This window comes from Diadema setosum, chromosome 22 (genome assembly GCF_964275005.1).
Source record: "Diadema setosum chromosome 22, eeDiaSeto1, whole genome shotgun sequence".
Classification (NCBI taxonomy): Eukaryota; Metazoa; Echinodermata; class Echinoidea; order Diadematoida; family Diadematidae; genus Diadema; species Diadema setosum.
In genome coordinates this window covers 15,363,891-15,383,127 of record NC_092706.1, presented here as the reverse complement: position 1 = coordinate 15,383,127, position 19,237 = coordinate 15,363,891, and the positions used below count along the sequence as shown (strand labels likewise).

Here is a 19,237-nt window from a genome sequence, read left to right as displayed (position 1 = left end):
GATTCTTTAATTAAGTTTACAGCTACACAAGTTGCATTCTTTTTATGATAAACAAACAAAGGAAGCTATTGAGGAAATCATATGATTGCATGCCTGGTTAGTCTTGTGAACAGACTTTTGTATACATTTTCATGATACATGCATCACATGTTTATCTTGTGATAAATAGAGACAAAATAAACTGATCAACATCAGGGAAACACATACTTTTTTTTTGTTTGTGTTGATAATTATCCTCAGATCTCATCTCAAGCAAATGCGCACACATTCTTTCAATGCAGTGTGACAGGAGGTTTGTTTGTCAAGCAATAGATTTGTATGATTTGTGCTAAATCTCTTGTTTCCTTGACAGCTCCTCAACCCACCTTCCTTGACGGCTGCATGGAGCAAGAGGTTTCCATCTTGGTCCCTGTCCCGGTCGTGGTTGATGTCAAAGTCCATGGTCTGGATTTGGATCTGCAGGTCATTGAACTTGTCGGGTTGCTTCACCAACTCAAAGATGACCTTCTTGTCGTGGAAGGAGCTCGGCTGCTTCTTCCTGAACGAGTTGCCTTGGTAACGAGTCGGCAAGCATCGTCTTGTTTTGGAGCAGAAGCAGAGTTGCTCGGGGGTGCGACCTGACATGAACAATGCACAGATAGTTGAAGCAACTTGCCTAATTTCATCTTTTCAAATCAATCACATAACAATAATCTCTGTAATAAATTCAAAATCAAAATTATCTTTAAAAAGCAACAAATTAGTCCAATTTTATTGGTTTGGGGTAAAAAAAAAAAGAGAAGGGATGAGAAATAAATTTGTGCTATGGTATCCAATTCCCTCATGATACAAAATGTATCTTGATCAGTGTTTGGTCCATCAGTCACTGTTTATTCCTTTAATACTAGAAAAAGATTGTTTGATTGGGGGAGGGTCTCATGTCCTACCAGTTTTTGCTATTCTATTGTCTCATAATATGGCAGGAAACCACTCTCATTTTCTACAAGCTGAGTTGGCAATGTAGCTACATCTTTTGTATAAAAGATATAAGTGAACTAGTCAATTCTAAAAGACACAAGCTATTTATAAAATCCGTTCCAAAAATCTCTCTGACACGGTAAGGAAAGAGCATGTGAGTGTGTGATAAGTGAGCTGCCTCGGGAATGCCATCATAACCACATTATGAAATACTTTGCTAACAGATACCTGAGGTGTCTTCATACTCCAGCAACTCTCTTGATTCCTATCTTTCTTTGGATGAAGTTCTATAGAACATTGAGCTTGTCTTCATCAGTCCGAAGTTTCAAAATACCCCGCTATTTTGCGGTTACGAAACTACTGTACGAGCTGAAATTTCACGTACAGATGTTTTCGTATATTGGTCCTTCGAGGACATTTTCGCATGTTGTTAATTTCGCGGTTGCGAGGATCTAACTGAACTTACTTATTTGCGCGTTGTTATTTTCGCGTGTTGTTATTTTCGCGATTCAAAGGCGATTCGCGAAATTCGCGAAAATAAAACCACAGCGAAAATTTCAGCTCGTACAGTACATGTACCCCTATGTCAAAATAGCACACTACATGTATTTGTGTAGCAAAGACGCAAATAGCGCTCTGTTTGATTGAGAAAATTTCCCCCGAAATCTTGGGCTAGTTTGGGAATGCTTAATTAGTGAACTAGTGCGCTAATTCGTGTGCATCTCCATCAGCCCGAAAATTTCTCAATCCCACCACACCATACATTCCGGGGAAGCACTGGCTTGTGCAGCTATAACAGATATTACGAACTGTTCCTTTCATTTTGCTTCCCAGCGAAGCCCCTGTGTACTTATCACAGATATGGTGTCCCATTAACCCATATCGGGCCACCTGCAGAATATTCTGTAGTTCGTCCGAACGCCACAGAGGCCACATACAGAATATCCCGTAGTGAATGAAATGACATATAAACAACGTCATTCCAAAGTTCTTTCACCTTCTAACCTTTGACAACATATCCCAGAATGCTTTGCTACACTGTCTGCGATAATTCAAGAAGATTTTGTCAGTCGAACGCCAACAATATCGTAAAAATCATCGAAAAAAATGTGTGTTTACATGAAATAACGCGAATAATCATGAAGCGTCAGTGGGTGCTATCTACAGCTGTACGGAGTGCTCGATTTTGGATTTTCTGTCACAGTTTTTGAGAAGGTTTGGACACTTGCCAGGCGATGATTCGACTGTGATAATAGTCCCACATGTACATCCACATGTATGTACAACAATTGTATAATTCAGTCGAAACTAAAAAGCTGTAGAGGTTCTAGATCTATAGATATCGCGACGAGTTTCGCTTCAACACGCTATATAGGATGCACACATTACACTATGGATTTTCCGTGCACTCGCAATGGCTTCATCGTCATAAACATGAATATAAACCTGCAATTATTGTATCAATGGTCATGATATTTATATGTCCAGAAAGCTGACACTCTGATCATTTCATTTCCGGTACTGGATGTGTAAAATTACAACATTTGCTATTCTTAATCCATGAATGAAAGCAAACAAACAAATTGATTTCGTAAGTTTTGGATTACTATACTTCACTTCTACTGAGTACTATGACTACACTGTGCATTGAATGGCAACATATATACCATTTTAAAGGGAATTTTATATTCTTTCAAATGACATATGACTTGTCTATGTTTTGTTCATTGCTTGCTAATGAAGAGCGATTGTTTGGAGAGTTGTCTGCCTATCGGCGTGTGTGCGCAAACAGTGCTGGGCCACTACGGTGTTTGTTCACGCAAGTGCATTGGCCCGATATGGGTTAACTGTCAATGTTGATACAATTTGCACACTAATGTGCCAACAGAATGGTAGGAAATAGACCTGAAAGCTGTGTCCTTACCAGTCTGCTGTGTATCATATATACAGCACATGTACAGTGATATGGGATATTTGCACAAGAGTGATGCGAAGTATGCATACATCAATTTTCGGGCTAACTTCCTCAAGCGGACTGTTCAAGCCGATGATGACGCACATTCGCAATATCGGGTTATTTTCCCACACCGCAAAATATCCTGCTAGTTTGAACTTTGGGCTGATGAAGACACACCTAAAGTGTCAATTCACAGAAATCAAAAGATATTGAGCTATTTTTTCACGCCTCCATTGCGTGTATTCAGTCTGTGAGATTTACAACCTTTGCTTCTAATCAAGAGACAGCTACAAGTACATAAATGTACCTAATATGGAACAATACCACATAAAACATGAAGCTCCTTATTCTAACAAGTCATTAATGACAATCATTTATAGTGCTTCTAGGAAAAGATTAAATATCTCTGGAGACACTTTGAAATTTAAATGAAATATTAAACCTGCAAACAATGCAACTTTGTTTACACTGTGAAAAGGAGAAGCTGTGTTCCACGGCTAACTTTGCTGTTACACAAAATTACGAGAACAGCTGGCATGTTGCCTAAATCAAATATTGCAGAACTGGAATACTAACATGCAAAAACTTTTTATGTCTTCAATTTTAAGCAACAACTGAAGTAGCAACAATTTTATGGCTACAGGGAATTAACAAATACTTCAATGTTTTGGCTTAAAGAAACTAGAATTATCACTGAAGGTGATTAATACCCCCGCCCCTAGTGTTGCTTTATAGTATGTGATGTCATGAGGGCAATGACGTTTAATATCAAGTTTGTGCATTTGTCAAATTGGAAACAGAATAATTTTAGTTTACTGTACAATTACAGAGTTGACACTGAGTATAAAACTTACAGCAAATGGAAACATGCTTTCCCCCAGCATCACTACACTTAAAGACCATCATACACACCAAATTTGACCTTCATAGCTTGAATGGTTTATTTTGATACAAAAATGAGTGGTTACCATGGCAACACATTTTCCTTGAACTAACACATTGGTGTCTTGCAAAACTACAATTCTAGATCATGATACATACTAAATTTGACTTTAATTGCTAGAATGATGGAAAAGTTATTCGATCTGCAAGGTTTTGGTAAAATTGTGGTTACCATGGCAACGGTTTGTGTGACAAACACAAAAATTATGTGTTCCACATCTAAACCTCAGGGCCATAATGCCTATCAAATTTGGTTTCAATTGCTTGAAAACTGTGGAATAACTTCACTCCACAGGATTAAAAAAAAAAAAAATGTGATTACCATGGCAATGCATTGTCCAATACAAATACAAAGGACATTTTGCAAAACTACACTTAAAGAGCATCATACACACCAAATTTCACCTTCATAGATTAAATGGTTCAATTTGATACAAAAATGAGTGGTTACCATGACAACACATTTTTCTTATATTAACACATTGGTGTCTTGCATAACTACACCTCCCGATCATCAAAACATTCAAAATACTAAATTTGACCTTAATTGCTTGAATGATGTGGAAGTTATTCAATCCACAAGGTTTTGGTAAAATTATGGTTACCATGGCAATACTTTGTCCGACAAACACAAAAATATGTGTTCCACATCTATGCCTCAAGGCCATAACGCCTACCAAATTTGATTTCAATTGCTTCAAAACTGTGGAAGTTGTTCACTCCACAAGATTTCAAAGAAAACATGCGGTTACCATGGCAACGCTTTGTCACGTACAAACACAAAGAGTGTCTTGCTTAGCTACACCTACAGACCATCATAGATACCGATTTTGAAACTGATTGCTTAAATACTATGGAAGTTTAGTAATATTCAATCCACAAGGTTTTGGTAAAATTATGGTTATCATGGCAACGCATTGTCTGACAACCACAAAAAACACGTCTTGCACATCTATACCTCAATATCATCATTTACCCTAAGTTTCATTTAAATTGCTTCAAAACTGTAGGAGGAGTTCGCGACGCAAGATTTTGCAACAGACCATTTTAACAAATTGAGTTCCTAACCCCCTAGGGACGCTACCTGCCAAGTTTGATGAAAATCGGTCTTGGGGTTTTCAAGAAGAAGATGAAAATGTAAAAAGTTTACACACGACGGACGACGGACGATGCACGACGCACGCCGGACGCCGGACGCCGGACGAAGGGTGATCGCAATAGCTCACTTGAGCCTTTGGCTCAGGTGAGCTAAAAAGGGATATCTCTTTATGCACATCTTAATTGACAGTTAAACTGCATTGATTATATGGGTTCACTTACACATATCGGTATAACAATTTCTGATCACAAAAGTTAATCACATCAAGGAGATATCCTGCATAACCAAATCTTGGAAATAAACCTAACCCTTGGTGGATAATAGTCTTCACAATGAAAATTGTTCACTAAATGGTAGGTTTCATATACATGGTACAGTGTATGTGAGACATGGGGTGGGCCCAATAAGCCAGTTCGTGATTAGCTCATGTGCATGTTGGTACAAATGACCTTTCTATTATAGTTGGTTAGGCACTTCACTCATATTCAAAGCAACATAATGTGTACCCGTAAGTTTGCCTGGCATAACAATTCATGGAATTCGTGTTTAACAAAAACTGATCTTGCATAGTGAGACCAGGTGACCAGAATGGTCCGTCAAACAACCGTGGCGGGTAGGGAGGGGAAAGCATCCATTTCTTTGTTTTGTATTGAATGCATTAAAACATGTTTATATTCGTATCAATTGCCAAATACCAGGTTTGCAGTCAGGTGGATGTAATGGCAAGTACAGTATCATGTACAAGGATTGCATGAATAATCATATGACAGATGCTTATCTCCATGAATTTAAAATCCATCATGCGTTTTGGTACCAATTGGGATGACCTTTTTCTGCTCATGCGCAAAGAAGAACTACGAACTGGCTTATTCCAGTTCACACACACGGTCACAAATGGGCCTGCATTTTACTGCCTTTACTTGCGCCCCACCTTGCCATTTAACAAAATAATTATTCTTAAATGGTTAGGTGACAGGGTTACAGTAGCTGTTTAGCCAGGCCTGAAGTACGTTCCTGGCTTGAATCCAGTCCTTTGTTTGATATCAAACGCTTCACTGATTGGATGAGATAGCAGGTACGGAATGTAACGAGTATATGTGCCCTAGAAGAGGGACAATGTTCTTTAAATCAAGACTTTGACATGTCAAACAATCACAACACTCTAAAGGCAGTGTTTATCCTGAGTTGTTTATAAACACTGCCTAATTACAAGTCAAAGTAAGTTATCTTTCTGAGTAAACAGCACAAAAATTAAACATACAAAGGACTTTATGATACTGTATCACAAACATTGGAGACCACAGGAGATGCCTATATAATAATCATACACAAGTTCGTTGGTTAGAAATTAGTTTCTGGTATAATGTGTAATAAAATAAAGATTTCAGAGTGCTTTAAACGTTCCACCAGAACAGGAATATGTAAATAATAGTTGTATTAATCTATGTATAAACATACATAAATAAGCATAGGTAGATTTTTTGTTAACAATTAACATAAACCTAGATAATCAAGGGAGCAGTAAATTTTTGAAATTATGAAAAGAAAGAAATTTGCCCATTTGAAACTGGAAAAGATGTGGTGAAATATGGGGAAAAAAAAAAGTAATGCAAACAGGCTGAATACTGTTAGTAGGCTTCTGAAGGGGACTCTGTACCAAGTACATCTTTTATCACTGCAAGGAACACAAAAAGGTTGTATTTATCTAATGATGTTTTGTAAGTACCACTAATGGGCCAAGGGCACTTATTTGTTACAGACATGATGAGAGACAGAAACTATTAAGGAGACCTTTGTACCTTTGGTCCTCTTTCCACTTTTAAAGGTAGGGAATACCTTTTACAGACCTCCCAAAATGCAGCAAAACATTAAATATGAACCTCAGGGGACTTGTTTAGGCCACTGCTGAGAAATTTGGAAGTCAACAGTTATCTACAATTTGAATAATGCACAAAACTGAACTACTCAGTAGTTCTGTGTGTCAGCCACACTTAAGCCTTTTTGTTGCAGTCTTCTGTAATTTTTTATCTATAAACACAAATCTAAAAGTATAAGAGCTGATGTAATAACATAAAGAGTGTGTGGCAAGAATGTATATAGAAATGTTTGTAAGTTTTGATGAACTTTCTTCACAAAATATACATGATGGACACACATGCAGTGCATGGGTCTGCAAAGGTAGCCTAGTAATGTACTGGAATTTACGGTGAGCCCCGAAAAAAATTCAATTCAAAATCTAACTGTCAATAAAAATGTACTAAATGTTACCTTCCACTTTCAATACTTTATGGGAGTTTCTAAAATGATACTCTCTTCAACATACCACTGTATTTATACAACTCTTCATTTAAGGCATGCACATGGGATTCCCTACCTTTGTCATAATTCGACCAAGAAGAAAGAATCAAGGACTTCTTAAGGGTTGTGAAATGTTGTTTATGTGTATATATCTGCATTAAGTTAAAAAGGTTAAGAAAAACATGTCAGGTGGACATTTCAGTTTTCAATCATAAAAACTTAATTACTGTTCAAAGTGCTTTACAGAACACACAGGTAATGATGCGTGCAAATATGATGAGCAAAAAGGAAGTTTAACCTGTCTACATGTACGACTAGACCCGAATATACTCTGGCAGGTGTCTGCGGGTAATGCATGCAATAGCAAAATCAGCTCATCCCCATTGGCCCGAATTCACGAAGGTGGTACAAATGAAACCATGGTTTAAACCATGGACAAAAACCATAGAATGCCAAGTGTCGCATGCGATGTTTCGCTACGAAATCAGTCATTTCGTCGATGGAATGATTATTTTGTAAAGAAATGACAACATTTTGTAACTAAATGAACATTTCGTCCACGAAATGATAATTTCGTTAACGAAACAGTCATTTTGTCGACGAAATGACAAATTTCGTAACGAAATATTCCGTGTGACACTTGGCGCTCCATGGTTTTTGTCCTTGGTTTAGACCATGGTTTCATTTGTACCACCTTCGTGAATTCGGGCCAATGGGTTCAAACCTTACAAATCTTGACAAACCCTCTTCAAGTGATCATCACACATTTCACTCACTTGACACTTCATTATTTAAATCTATCTACACAGCCATTACAAATTTCAGTAAGTGATATTTGAAGTTATTTTATCTAACACCCTCTAATGTTTCCAATCAAACAGGAAAAAACTGAGAAAATAGCAACAATGTCACACATGGTGTACTCCGATACAAGCACAATGTCTCATTAAGAATTGTATGAAATGTCCTGTACACTGACTGTATTAAAAAAAAAAAAATATTTATATATATATATATATATATATATACAGAGACTCTCCCGCCGAAAGCCCATTTTTGCAAAATCTCCCGTTCTCCCGCTCGAGATTTGATTTCTCCCGCCCTGGCTCTGTGTCTCCCAGTGGAAAGCATTTCTTACTTATTGCTATCGTGTGTTTAAAAAATAAGCCTTAGATAGCACCAGAGAACATCTAGAACCCTAGGAACTTCGCGCTTCGCACACATCAACTTGGAGTCTCCCGTTTGCTAGGGGTTTCGGGCGGGAGAATCTCCAGATCAGAAGGTGCTTGGGGTTGGAGTCTCTGTATATATATATATATATATAATTATATATATATGCTAGAGGACAAACTTTGTACAGAGGACATGTTTGGTACTGTAGTCACGGTTCCTTATATTCCTCATGCATGATATCACAGATAATGACCAAACATGGGGTCTCCAGTTTGTTCCTTTGACTTCTAACCATTGTGATGATCAACAAGTGTGGTTGGTGGTCATGATTGTACACAATGCACAGCGACATTGAACACTGTAAAAATCAATGCTACTACAAAGGTAGAAAAGGGAAAATTATTTGGGTAATGGTGATTCTTCGGGTTGCTGCTTTTTTATTTTCGCTCTATCATTTTGATATTAATTGCTATCTCTTAATTCAGTTTTCATTCCATTTTACTGCACACCATTTTCGTATTCTGTTCAACTTTCAAACTAGCTAGTCTTCTTGTTAAAATTTGTGTTCGAGAGTTATAACTGTTACAAGAAGAAAAGTGACACATTATAGAGCAGCAATGAAAGCCATTCCCTTTAAGATTGAGAACTCTGCATAGTCCCTGTACAGAACCTTCTTACAAATATACCAGGTTTTGTTGTTGAAAGCTTTGAGTGCCAATTGGCAGGGAAAGTCCCACAGCATTGTACACACTGTCCAAAGTCCTTGAGCTGACACAAAAAGGGTTAAGACACACTCCTGTTTAGATTTAAAAATTCTTTCCATCTTTTGAGCATGGGCATAGCTCCACTCACCAAACTTGTCCTGTTGCTTGATGCTGGCACCCCTGGAGCAGAGGAAAGAGACGGCTTCTCCATTACATGCTAGGCAAGCATAGTGCAATAGTCCCATTCCTGCTTCCAGGCGCTGGTCTATATCTGTTTCATGAAATAGGAAAGGATTGCAAAGTCAGTGGCTTGCCCGAAACAAAGAGATCTGCTGGCAAAGTATGACATACATCATATTGCATATTCACGAGTAGGTAGGTTGTCAAGTTCAATAGAAGAGCTTTTGTCAGTACTTAACATGTAGACTGCTACCTTCCAAACTAGAAATTTTTCGCAAGCATTCTATTTTTCATGAATTTCCAAGAGCCAAGATTTGCAATTAATCAAAATGCACACAAAAGTTCTTGATTACACTACATGCATTGCATCCCAGTGGCAATTTGCATAAATTTCATGATGCACGAAAGACCATCGGCTCCAATTCATGAAAATTTTAAGCCATAAATAATTCTTGCTTTACAGTGTCATTCAAAGTAAATTTTTCTCTCTCACCTATCATTGAATCTGTTTTAAAGTAGTTCTGGCAAGTTTAAAAGAAGAGATGACGTCAGCAATGAAGGTGAAAGAGAAAGTTTGGTAGTCTCACTTTGAAGTCACAAGAAAAAAAAAAAAGGAAAGAAAGGAAAGTTCTTCTCCTGGGTCTTCAAACACACATAACAAAACATACATCATGGTGATATAAGGACCCTGTGCATACTCAGCTTCACTGTTTTCTGATGGGAGGTTTCTCAAATAATAAACTTTCTTACTGATAATGTTTTATTATTGGACAAAGATAATACTTTCACCATTATGAATATACAACAACGAAGAAAATAAAAGATGTGGTTGTGCATCACAATATTTCTGTTTGTTTGTTTGTTTAGTTATTTGGGTTTTTCCCACTTTTTTTCAACAACAACAACAACAACAACAACAACAACAAATGCATGGCACAGCAAAATTACAGCCCCTGTTCCTGAGCAATTTTCTAAAATATTTCTATAAAATAAACCATATTCTCACCTATCATTGATAATCTGTTCTAAAGTGAGTTGAAAGGAGGGGATGACGTCAGCAATGAAGGTGAAAGAGAAAGCTTTACACATATAATTACATACTAAATATTTAATATAACATTTGAAAAGTAACAGGATGTCAACTACTGCCGAGTCATGCAAAATACACAGCAGAATTGAAAGTCTGACAAAGACAAATCTCTCGGTCATATAATGTATATCAAATGAAATGTACCTCTGGATAAACTTTTCCCACAGAAGTGGAGAATGATTGTTCCAGTCACTACATCACTAAGAGTTATCATTGCTAAGATATTTTGTACACTGCTTCTCTGTCCCCTCTCTTCAGAAATACACTTGTAAGTAAACATCTAAAAGAAAATGAGGCACTGGTTAGGTCAAATATCTTCTTACGATGGGCATGGTCACAGCAAAATACTTCATAGCTTTGGAAACTTGGTCAAGAAGAAATAAATACCTGCTAAATTCACTGTTAGAAATTATTGAAAATTCAGCTAAAGAAGCAAAGGAGAAGGTGAGCCACATATTTTGAATGTCATTGAGCACAATTTGAATAATGCTTAATGAATAAAAGGGGATAGTTTAGTAATTATTCAGTAAGTGATGCTGAACATTCACACTGGAGTAAGTGGGATCTTTTCAAAAAATTGATTTCTGAGGCTTTTAATGGATCAAGTCATGTTGAGATGATAGAGGAAAGTTCTTGACCAATAAATTTTCATTGAAAATTTGTTTCAAATGTTCCCATTTATAATCTACGCAGGTGGATTTTAGATAGCACGATAATATTCGCTGGGTCAGTATCTGTATCTTTACTTTCCATTCACTTGGCATAGAGCCACTTGATCACTCCCGAGGCTGGTTTATGTATTTTACCAATAGGCAGTTGTCATTAGGACCTGAAACTAAAACAGATTCGATGATTACAAAAACATCTAGTGGTAGCTGAAACCACACCAAAGTACTGACAAGATAACATATCCAACACAAAAACCACAAATTACATGTACTGTACCTTCAGTGAGTTTTAACATAAAACATACATCTTTTGAATGGCATGGTGAAGACATAAAACTACTGAATACCAAAATAGACATTTGGATGAGCTTTACTTCTAACAACTAAACAGACCCAGTATCCATTACGATCACAGATTACATTGAAACTACCACTCTGCCACCTTTCTATAGAAATTATATGTAAGGAAAATCAGGGAGGTTTGTAAACAAAGCTATTCTGTTTTATGAGTTTTTGTGTTGTTTTTTCTTTGGATACACTGTTTATAGGAAAAAAAAAATTCACTCATACAATGGCCAGTAGCAGGAGTTGACATGTAGGTCCAATATGAAATCATATTGCCTTTCATTCTTTCATGAACTGCATGCATGATGCAATGGACTTTGCACTGAGGAAAGTGTATAGACCACACATAATGTATTCTCTGACCCGACACTACAGGCACTATTAACCCTGTTCATGAAGAAAGGAGAGCTTTCAGCTGAATTGGTCATTATACACTGGAATATAGAGTCACAAGTAATGCACAACATAAAATTATCCTGAAGGAAAATATTTCATGGCCTTTTTGGACTGCTAGTTTCAAATGCTGGATTGACTGTACAAGCCCTTTCAATACAAAACTTCTTACTGAATTAGTGCACTGTAGCTGAAAGTGAATCATTAGGTATATTTTGTCTTGTGAAGTTGCATAAACTTCCAATACGTTGTCAAATATTAAAGATCACTGGTCAAACCACTTCCAAGGGAAAAAGGAAGAGTGCAGTTTCACAGCCAAACAGGATAGAATATTCATCAAAACCCCGTCACCTATTGGGATACCCTCATGATGTTAACAAAACAAAACAAAACAAAACAAAAATTGACATCAAAATGTATTTCATACGCTGAGAAAAAAAGTCTCATCCTGTATTTAAAGTCCTACCACATCAGCATAATTTTGGTCCAGAAATTGAAATGTCAGGCTATCTTTCTTATCAACAATCCTGACATTGCCTTTGATATACAATGTATCAAATATATTTTAAGAGGATTTTTATATCAGAGTGATAAACTAGTACAAGGAGTACTGTGTAAAACCCCAATAACACCTGGACAAAACATTCACTTTCATAGAAACTACCTCTTATACAGATTAGGTTGCCATTATATGATTTGTTTCATCCAGTGAACTGCAAGTTGCGTATATGACTTTCCTAAAATTACTTGAAGAAACTGCTTGTAATTACTTCAAGGAAGCTGTTTGATACATGCATTTATTTCAACTTTACTGTACAGCAATGGATGGCATGGGGATAGAATTTTATGTCTACTAACATTACATGTAGTGCTATGTTGAAAATTCATTGACAGATTAATTAATTTATAGTTCGAAAGATTTCAACAGAAATGAAAATGTTACCCAAAGACTCAAATCGCTATTCAAAATACTAACTATACAATATTTGTGATGAAAGAAGAAATGATTAAGGCTGAAGGTCCTGTGGATCATTGTCAACATACAGGTTGTAAGACCTGTCATGCTGTGTTTATTAAACAGACTGGTCACAGGTTGAAACAGCTTTCCAATGACAAATTTCCCCTGTTTCTACCTCAGTGTTGTTGTTGTCATTTTTGGTGCATAAGTTTGCTCTGCTTGTTTATCTAGGCCACTCTGACCTGCCTCCATGCCAAGGACTTACTGACAATGGTTTGGTCCAGCAGTTCCTGTAGAACCCTGGTTGGTCCACATCGCAGGACTAGCTGACAGCAGGTCACCACTGCGTTCTGAAGCTCGGGGCCCTTAAAGCACGATATCAGATCCTGCAGGTGACCATCACTGGGCCAAAGGTCACCAAAGGTCACTAGGGGGTCACCGACATAAAAAGAATGACACGATAGTTTGGCCCGCCAGAAAATGTTAGCAATCCTGTAGTCTTTGGACTCCCCGTGGTCCTGGATGAAACACCCATCGCTCATTGTTGATCTCATGGATTCAATGGACATCGATCGCGGAAGTGCGCCCTCAGTCAGGTCTGGCTTGAAGCCCGCCTGGCTCTTGGCGCCTCGTTTTCGGCGCCATTGAAACATTTTGCCCAACTCCTTGTTCCCGTCCTGCCACAGCAATATACACGGCTGGAGTGAGCCTCAGATGTATCCAATCAGGGCTTCATCCCACCAGCATGCAGGTTAACTTTAAGCTGCTTCTTGGTCGAACCACAACCAGGAAACTGACCCGGGGGTGTTCCTGAGCCGCCTGATTACCACGCAAACACCGGATTTTCTCCCCGCAGCGTGCAGATTGCACAATTTAGAGAATGCCTTGGGCAAAGTCCAGGCACATGACAGATGGGCAAACAAATACTATTTGATACATTAACCTCTCTCTCCTTTTTATGTCACTTTCAAGCTGTCTTTCAATCATGAAATTCCCTTTAGTATGGGATACTGTGCAAAGAGTAGATGCTCTAGTCTCTAGACAAATAAAACAACTTCATTTCACAAAGGCAGCCCCTCTAAAGTTTTTTTTTTTTTCCTTGCCCATTTGTGATTCATAAATCTGCATCATCAGCAACTTGATGAGGGAAAAAGGAAATCAATGGTCAGAACCTGCACATTTTCACTTTTGTTTTGCTACAAATATGAAAGGATAGAAACTGTGCTCAGTTTGCAGGAGGCAAGTTTTTAGGTTTAGCATTTAGCGGTGAGTCAGGGATGAAGATGTACAATGTAGGAATGCTCCTTGTTTTCACAGAACTCCACCACGATACAGTACCACCACAAAGCATGTCCTAACAATGATTTCAGCCTTTGGGACTCTGCTGCCCTAAGCCTTGTAAAACTGCCATGATGTGACGATCTCTGCTTGATGATGCTTCACTCAATGACGCTTGGCTGTCCTTTCTGTTCAGTCTGTAACATTGGACAAAACAAAAAGAAGTTTTTGTTATTTCTTCTCTATAAACATGACAGTACACATTCGGTGGGTCTTCATCAGCTCGAGCTTGAAGAATAGCCTGCTATTTCTGATCCAAAGAATTAGCCCAATCAGAAAATAGCCCACTAATTTTGCAATGAAGACCGAAATAGCGCGTTATTCCGATCTGAAAATAAACCACCGAAATCTTGGGCTTATTTGCAGAATAGCCAGCTAATTTGCAAAATAGTGCGCTAATCTTAACGCGTCTTCATCAGCTCGAGCTTAAACATCGGCACAGCATGCGTTGTGCATCACGCAGGAACGTACACTGTGTAGGCTGTCGGGTCGGAGTGTGTTCGCGCGGGTACCGTTCGTCTAAAGTGCGCATGCACCAGCATCGGGCTTATCAACCCGACCGTGCCTGAAGCTCAAGCTAGTGAAGACGCGATTGCACACTTCAGCTAACTTCGGGTTTATTTCTCTGATCCCCCATAAGAGCGCTATTCTTCAAGCTCGAGCTATTGAAGACCCACCTATTGAGAAACTATCATAAGAAGCGATAAATCTAGGGCTGCCAACATTCATGCACCAGAATCAGGGAGATTCCTGAAAGCTTTCATGGAGATACAGGTTTGTTTACGTGCATCTCAATGGGCAAACAAATTCACAAATCTGGGGGATGTTTCACCAAAAATTAAAGTCATATCAACTTGAAATCATGATAGGCTGTGTGTGACTTCAAGAATATTCTAACTTTTGTATCAATGAATATTTTGAAGATTTTTTTCTTACAAAAATTAACAAAATAAAATACTCTAAGGGACCAAAGACTTTTTCCTGTAAATTTGGATAATTTGAGGTGGATTCTGAAAGCATGAGATGAAACTGAAAAGTAAAACCAATGGCAAACCATATTTAAGTCAATCTTAAAAGTTCTTGTAAGTTTGACCTAAATCCGTCATAAAACACCATCAGGGAGGCTACCACATTCCTTTGTCTAGATGTCCTTTTTCAGGATGCATTCTGCCAAATCTGGGAGACTTGGCAGGTAAGTAAACAGCAATACATACAGCCACATACAGGATGCGTTTTTCAACTCACTTCTGGCATAAAATTAAGGTTTCCAAACAACTTTTTAGGAGATTTGGGCAGCTGATAAATGCAAAGCCGTTTTGAATATGGGGTTAGAAACGCCTTTCTGAAAAGTCGAAAAAAGGGAGATCGCAAACGCGTTTGAGCCAGAAACAAGTTTCTGAGGAAATGCGAAGTTGTTTATGCATTTACATGTATAGCTCAGAGCTGCTCACGCTGCACTGCCAACTACACTCTGCTTCTCTGGTCAAACTGTGCAATGGAGTTGTGCAGTGACAAGGCCTCCCTTTTGACTCATGATAGAGATGATAAAGGCAATAACTCGAGAAACACAACCCCAAAGGCTTTTGCAAATACGTTTCGATGGTGGGTATTCAAATGTGTTTAAAACATGGGTAAGACAAAAGCAGCCACACTTATTAGTGTTTATCATCCCCTTTCTCACTCTCCCAGATGCTGATCTCCTGCTTGAGAAGACAAAGAACAAAAATTCCTGAAAGAGAAATACCAATATCTGATCAGATCCCAACTGTTCTGTGTCAACAACTCTACGTAGATCATTCTTTCACTTTAAAACACCCTTAGGCAATTTTCACTCACATTTATTAAAGTTTAATTCCTTTTATGACAGGAATATGTGCACCAAAAAATTATAATAATAATAAAAATCTTCATTGAAAATGCACCTGACTGTACCATTTTACGACGATAAATGCAGAAACTCCCTACATTCTCACACATGGATCCCCCAGGCGGCTGCACTCCCTCACAAAGTATCATTACTACCCGATACTTCTTCTCTGATGAATAGGGCCTATTGCCAGCCCTGGTACTGTACTCACGTTGACTCAGCAATTACCGGTACTGTATGCAAGAGACACAGTCAGACAGCCAGGGCTGGACAGGGTATTTCCAAATGCAGTCACACTTCCCCATGAGTAGATTCCCTCCTAGAGGTGCAGCTATGGTGTCAAGTACCATACTGGCTATACAAGCAACAAGTACTGGATAATGGCCAAAATGCCTAATGATACGTAATCATTTACAACCCTAATAGGGACTACCTCTTCTATGAATAACTTCATATTCCTTTACCCGCAACTATGATTACTGCCAAGTCTGATCACAATACATCTACACTGTAAATCTGAAGAAAATGATGACAGCATTCGAATTCATGAATAAGGCCACCCACTGAACTGCAATGAAACATGTTGTCTGTTCCGTCATTCATGTACAGGGTTGATTTCTACACAAAATTAGAATATCGTTTATGATCATGGTGTTCCATTCTTCCTAACCTTAGTTTGCATGAGGAAGTAGATGCCTACAACATATAACTAAAGTTGCTGGTACAGGCAAATTGCTCTATGCTGAACGACTAGCCCATTCTGCTTTACTCTGTACGAACAGCATTGGAAATGGGCAATGGTGATCTTTGTAACCTGAAAAATAAAATGACATCATCCTGTTTTCTTGTTTCCGGCATGCAAATAGACATGTTGCAACAGTGATGTGTTGTACAGGTTTGTACTCTCCGCATATTCGGGTATCGCTTAAACGGGTACTCCGTTTAATTGGGTAATATTGTCAGAGTCAGTTCCAATGCACATTAAAATTACCTGATAATCGAGTTGCCTCTCCGCATAAACGGGTAAAAACGTTTTCTTCTAATCTAATTTCTACCCACATTTTATCGCAGATATAACACTTTAAGAAATCATGCATGTCAAATTTTTGAGGTATAGATGCGGAATACATAATTTTGTGTTTGTTGGACAAAGCGTTCCATGGTAATCATAATTCTATTAAAATTTTGTGGATTGAATAACTTTTTTAGTATTTAAGTAATTGATTTCAAAATTGGTATTTATGATGATTCATAGGTGTAGTTATGCAAGATATTTTTTTGTGTTTGTATTTGATAAAACGTTGAAATGGTAACCATATTTTTTTTCTTCGAAATTTAGTGGAGTGAACAACTTCCACAGTTTTGAAGTAATTTAATTAGATTTGGTAGGCATTATGGCCTTGAGGCATAGATGTGAAAAAAAAATGTTGATTAGAAGTGGAAGATTTTTTGAAAGTTGAATTTTTGATAATAAGTATAATGATTATAGAATTTATTTAAATGACTGAATTAAATGAGATATATGTAATATATATTATGAATATAATGGTTATTATTTTTATTTTTCTGCAACAAATATTGCAAAACGTTTATGTTTCATGTTATTCGTAATCTGTGATGTATATGTTGTTCAACGAACAATTGTTATCTGTATCTTTTGTATGTAACACTGGTGGAAGGCGCATTTCCACATTCGCATTGTGGACAATAAAACAATCAATTCAATTCAATTCAATTCAAATTTTTCACGGTTAATCACATTTTCTGCTTAATTTGCAAAGAAGACCGATCATTTTGAGAGTGATTAAACATGCAAACACTTCTACACATACCGAATTGCCACACGAAAATGAACATTACAAGCAGGGTTTGAAACTGGTGATGGTCCGCTGGCCATTGGCCACCCAAAATCACGTCGGACTAGCTAAAAATCGTAAAATTATGAAGTTACTAGTCCGTCTGGCTAGCCAAAATATTGCTTCAGTGTCAAAATTGATTCTAAGTAGTCCGCCTGGCTAGTTAAAAAAAAAGTTAGTGCCACGCCCAGCTGGCACTCACAACTGCATAAACAGACAGGAGTTGAACACACTTGCACTCCTGCCTTGCTCCGCAACAACATTCACAATACAAGAAGTTTGCAAACGAAAATCAGGCCATGCACCATCTGGCCAGCTACATAATTTTGCTTTTCCAGTCACTTCTCGAAAAGTAACCTGACGTTCTATGTGATTTGTGCACTCAAAGAGACGTGTTCACTTTTTTTTTTATGGACAAACTTCTGCGTGTTAGCGAGGTGTCTATAGTCAAACGACAAAGTGTTCTGAAGACATATTTGTCCATAAAAAAAAGAGTGTAAATTATATTGCTCGTGACTGAGCAAGTGTAAGGTATTTAAAATGTGCCGTGCAAGCACGGGTGTTGAGCATACAGTGTAGGTGTTTGGTGCAGTATACAATGTATGTATACACATTGTGTGTGTCAATTGTGAATGAGACGTGTTCTTCTGTTAATCGGGTACCTTGCTTAATTGGGTAAGAAACGCTCTTCCTGAGCCTACCCGATTATGCGGAGAGTACTGTATTACGCTCTAGAAAAAACAACAAACAAAACAAAACAAAACAAAACAAAAATGATGCTTTAAAGCATAGAATATTAAGGGTTTGAAAGCAGGCAATACTGGGGTTTAGGGGGGTTAAATGAAAAGAAAGCTCTTCAAAAGCTTTTGCATCAGTTTTCAGTTTGAAAAAAATACAGACCCTACTAAAATGTGCACAGATCGCTAGCCTGCAGTCCTCAATTTTGGCTGTGTTGCTGCAGAATCACATGAAAACTGTGCTTGGCGTAGCACAACTTTCTCTGCTGTATGACAGGGCTTGACACTATTTTGCTTGTCCGGTGGCCCATTTGAGCCACTACTCGGGCCACTAAAATCTTTAAATCTTATATTTTGGTGGCCCGAAAGATACACATGTATGCAGTTGCCCAAAATTAAAGCAAAAGTAAACAATCCATTTTGAATATTAGTTACCCAATTAAGCCATCAAAAGAGAAATTTGGTGGACCATCATCAATTGTTAGCGGTCCTGGGCAACCAGGCCACCACTAATGTCAATCCCTGTATATGATTTAGCACGCCGTACCCCAGGGTACAGTGTCGTGTAGCGCCATCTCGTGTCCATTATCATACAGTTGTACAACGTTGTCATGCAAACTATTTTCTCATCATCAGTGCCAGTATATATTGGCGTGGCGATAACGATCCCAATGC

The 19,237-nt window shown here is 38.0% G+C and overlaps 1 protein-coding gene across 1 annotated transcript in view; it reads right to left on the bottom strand.

Moving 5' to 3' along the window:
- The window catches only part of LOC140245108 (uncharacterized), a 49,981-nt gene extending 36,540 nt beyond the window's left edge, over nucleotides 1–13,441 (bottom strand). The window contains exons 1-3 of the mRNA XM_072324704.1: nucleotides 13,030–13,441; nucleotides 9,279–9,401; nucleotides 366–617 (exon numbers count right to left, since the gene is read on the bottom strand). Of these exons, the coding sequence (XP_072180805.1) occupies nucleotides 366–617; nucleotides 9,279–9,401; nucleotides 13,030–13,417 (763 nt within the window). The 5' untranslated portion in view covers nucleotides 13,418–13,441. The remainder of the gene's footprint in view (nucleotides 1–365; nucleotides 618–9,278; nucleotides 9,402–13,029) is intronic.
- Between the last annotated feature and the right edge of the window lie 5,796 nt (nucleotides 13,442–19,237).